At 38.7% G+C, this 4,460-nt stretch overlaps 1 protein-coding gene across 1 annotated transcript in view; it reads left to right on the forward strand.

The window, feature by feature from the left end:
- The window catches only part of USP19 (ubiquitin specific peptidase 19), a gene marked incomplete at its 3' end in the record, with an annotated part of 26,550 nt that extends 22,389 nt beyond the window's left edge, over positions 1-4,161 (forward strand). The window contains exons 15-16 of the mRNA XM_029286341.1: positions 271-381; positions 4,060-4,161. Of these exons, the coding sequence (XP_029142174.1) occupies positions 271-381; positions 4,060-4,161 (213 nt within the window). The remainder of the gene's footprint in view (positions 1-270; positions 382-4,059) is intronic.
- Positions 4,162-4,460: the final 299 nt, after the last annotated feature.

A 4,460-nucleotide genomic window follows, 5' to 3' on the forward strand; every position in this document is an offset into this window, starting at 1 on the left:
TATTATTATTATTATTATTATTATTATTATTATTATTATTATTATTATTATTATTATTATTATTATTATTATTATTATTATTATTATTATTATTATTATTATTATTATTATTATTATTATTATTATTATTATTATTATTATTTCCTTCTTCTGAATAGTGTCCTTTAAGCCCAGAATAATTGTTTCTATGAGATTTGCTAGTGCTCCCGATGCACATTATTTTATGCCCAGTAAAGGCTTTTATTGCTCAGGGTTTTTTTTCTACCGCAGGTATCCATCACTTTTGATCCCTTCCTGTATTTGCCAGTCCCCCTGCCCCAGAAGCAGAAAGTGCTGACGGTCTACTACTTTGCAAAGGAACCCCACAATAAACCTGTTAAGGTGAGAGAGAAAAATATATATAGCAGGAATAGCTTTTTATCTTTTATCCTTCAAATTGGATTAGCGTTGATCCTCAGGGTATCCTTTAATTCTGAAACGTCCAGGGAGTTTTTTCAATAGAAAAATCCAACCAGATTTAGTAGTGGTAAAGAACGAGATTTAATCATGGTAAATGTAAAGGATTGTCGTGTCCGATTCTAGGAGGCGGTGCTCAGCTCCGTTTCCTAACCAAAGGAGCCAGCATTGTCCGAAGACGCTTCCATGCTCATGTGTCCAGTGTGACTATACGTGCATTGAACACTGTTCCCTTCCCACAGAAATAATACCTATTTATCTACTCGCATTTGCATGCTTTCAAACTGCTAGATGGGCAGGAACTGGGCCAAGTAACGGGAGCTCACCCCATCACATGGCGCTCAGGTCTTGAACCCAGGCTGAGAGCTTTCCAACTGACAAGCTCAACATCTTAGGCCAGTGATGGCAAACCTTTTAGAGACAGAGTGCCCAAACTGCAACCCAAAACCCACTTATGCATCGTCGGGTGCCGGGTGGGTGTGGCCCATTGGCTGGATGTGGCCCATTGAGTGGGCATGGCTGCGGTGGTAATGGCAGACTGGGTGGGACTAAAAAATTCAATCAATCAGTTCCAACTTTGCAAGAACTTTTTTTTTCCCCTCAAGGTTGAAATTGGCTGATTGATTGAACTTTTTTTTTTGCACACGGCAGCAGAGGCCTAAAGCGAAAAAGTTTTATAAAACCCAGCTGAAGGCCTAGGACTGGGGTGATGGCACGGGTGCCCACAGAGAGGGCTCTGAGTGCCGCCTCTGGCACCCGTGCCATAGGTTCGCCACCACTGTCTTAGGCGCTGAGCCATTGCACCCCCTCAGTAGTGGTAGTTCTGTACATTTAAGCTAAATATGTCTCCGTGACTTAGAGAGCAAGGGTGCGGTGGCAGGGGAATTAACAGTAAGAAAGTTTGTCTGATTTAATTATGAATGAAGGATGGGAATTTCCTGATATTACAGTTGATAAGTACTTGAAGGTGTAAACTTTATCAAGGGCTTAAAAATATTTTCCATAGATGTAGATTGATGAAATGATAGAATATATTTTTAAAAATAGAACGGTATCTGTTGGACTTATATTATTATTTTAAATATGATAACTGTGTTGTAATAGAGAGAGAGAGGAAGAGCTATTTGCGATAGGGAAAAAATCAGTCTCAATGAATGATCTATTATTAAGGATACCTGAAATCCCAACTATATATTTACTAAAACGTAATTGGAGTATGACAACTGTAATTAGTAAAGCTTAAAAACAGGATATAGATTATTATAATCACATGTGATTGATGATTTTTGTTTGATTGAACTTTACCTAAAACTGTATTAATTTTAATAAGCAATATTATATTTAGGAAACAGAGAGGAAATTTTTGATAATTAATTTGAACTATATTTATATGATTTTGTCTTTGAATGATTTGACACCCTGACCACCACGTTGTGTCCTAAGCTGGAAAAAAATGGAAAAAACCAATAAAACTTTTTATTTAAAAAAAACAGTAAGAAAAAAAGAGCTGCTTTAATGCAGGGATCTTCCTCCCAGATCTGTTTCTGTCATACCTAATTAAACATCTAACCTCTTAAAAATTAAGCCAGAAGTCAACATAAAAACAGCTGACTTTGGCATGTCTCCGTCCCTAGAGAATTGAAATGCAAAATGAGAATACTAGCGATTGAAAAAAATGTCACATTTATGATTAATCTTACACTTGGAGGGAAATTGGTGCAAGATGTTCTTTCAGTGGTGTATTACCTGGGTATTGATTGTGAAATTAGGTAGTTAAATAATCAAATAAGATCATTTTTTCATATTGTGAAGCCCCAAAATATTGGAAAACAATTTGTATTGGAAAGAAGGAAACACAATTTTCAAGATGGCTTTCTCTTTCCATCCTACTATTTTCTTATAAAATATTATTAAACCTTATGTTCCTGCAAATAAAACTAGATTTGAACATAGTAATGGGATTCTTTATGTTTCTCACTGGAAATTATGAACAAAGTCTTCCAGTAAGAAATAGCTAATTATGAATATGGCAAAATTATGTCATAACAAATTTTATATATACAAAAATCTGATAAAGAATTTAATAAATTGTGGAAACTGTTTTTGGATTACAATCTTATAGGTGACTTGGCATCACAGTCAACGTTTGTTTTTTTCCCCCAATAAAATTTGAATTCTCAATTTTTAATGCTTTATTAAAACTTGCCATATTTTCCAGATTAGGCAGAAATTATTGTTACGTTTGAATCTCAGTTTATAGCTGAGTAATACTAGCTAGCTATTAGTTATTGTATATTAACCTACTTTTTATACTGGCTTAAACTGAATTGACATGTTTTAATAGGTAACTATAAATTATAATTATTTTTAAATTTTGCCCCAAAGGTAAGATGCTTATGAATATCCTTTCTATTTTTTTTCTCCCACCCCCTTTTTTATTCACTCTTGTATTGTCTTAGATTAGGTTTTGTAAAAATTAATAAATTATAATAAAAACAATTGAGGAAGAAGCTTCAAGATATAAGGGAAATAATAAACAGGCAGTGGGTTTTGTGAACACAGCTACAGCAAACGCAGGCACCATACCAGTTGTGGAGAAAGTTGTGTCCTCAGCAAGCACCCAGAAAACCAACATGAGCTGTGGTAACTGCAAAGAAATCATCCCAAAACAGCAATTTAGGGGAAGGATGTGTTGGTGAAGAGAAACTTCAGGAAAAGTCTGCCGTTGGCACCATGATTATGGCCAGTGTAGCTCATGAAGTCTCACTAGAATGGAAAACCAAATTCCTAGCTACCTGTTACTGTCACTGCTAAGGGATGAAAGTAGGTGTAGCAGGCAAGAAGAGACAAAGAAGGCCACCAGAAAGGCTAAGATGCAGTGTGTCTTCCCAAGTTCTTCCCATATCGCAGTGATGGCGAACCTTTTAGAGACCGAGTGCCCAAAAAACGGTCCCGCCCCTGCTCTGCCCCCCCATCCCCCGCCCCGCCTGCCCACAGGACCACTCACCGCCTCCAGGGCCCGCTGCAGATCACCCAGGCAGCCCAGCAGCGCTATGGCAGCCACACCCTCTGCCCGCGCCCTGCAGCATGAACTGCATGATGGGGTGTGAGAGCAGAGTCTTGTCTACGCTGCCTGACTGCCATGTCCTTGGCTGCGTTGCTCCGTGTGGGCCACGCTCGAGGGCGACTCTCCTTCAGGGGGGCTGCTGGAGAGGAGGGGGTCGCGGGGGGAGGCAAGGCTGGGGCAACGGCACGTGTGCCATAAGTTCGCCACCACTGCCATATCGTGTCTCCTTCCATCTGTGCTGTATTCCCCACAATAACACAGAAAGCAAGAATGAGCTGTGTCGTGCTATAAACGCCACTCAACTTTGCCTTCAGTAGGCCTGGAGTACCGTAATGGCATTTCATACGAAAAAGACTCTTTGGTTCTTGGAATGGTAGCTGTCAGAGGTGATTTGAATGGCAGCGAAGAAACGGACTAAGGGTTGTGGATGTTACAACATTACCACTTTAAAAAATAAGGTGTGGGCAGTGGAACTGGGGAAACCGCTAGCATGGCTGCATATACTGATGTGCCTAATATGTGCTCTCTCCCAATAGTTCTTAGTGAGCATCAGCAAGGAGAATTCGACTGCCATGGAAGTGCTAGACTCCGTATCCCATAGTGTGCGAGTGAATTCTGAGAACCTGCGTTTGGCTGAGGTGATTTACATATTTACTTATTTAAAACATGTATATAGCTACCCATTTGCAACCAGCTCTGAGCAGCTCCCATTAAACATTAAACATTTTTTTTTTTTTTTTTTTTTTTTTTTTTGGATTTATATCCCGCCCTTCTCCCGTAGGACTCAGGGCGGCTGACAATCTATTTAAAATACATACAAAACAATACAAATTTAAAATTAATTAAAAGGAATATTTAAATATTTGTCGAATTTTAAAATATAATTAAAACCCCCCTAAAAATTACCCTAGGCCAGTCCTGCAAGCTGGAATAACCA

The sequence above is a fragment of the Protobothrops mucrosquamatus genome, unplaced genomic scaffold, assembly GCF_001527695.2.
Source record: "Protobothrops mucrosquamatus isolate PMUCROS unplaced genomic scaffold, P.Mucros_1.0 scaffold3362, whole genome shotgun sequence".
NCBI lineage: Eukaryota > Metazoa > Chordata > Lepidosauria > Squamata > Viperidae > Protobothrops > Protobothrops mucrosquamatus.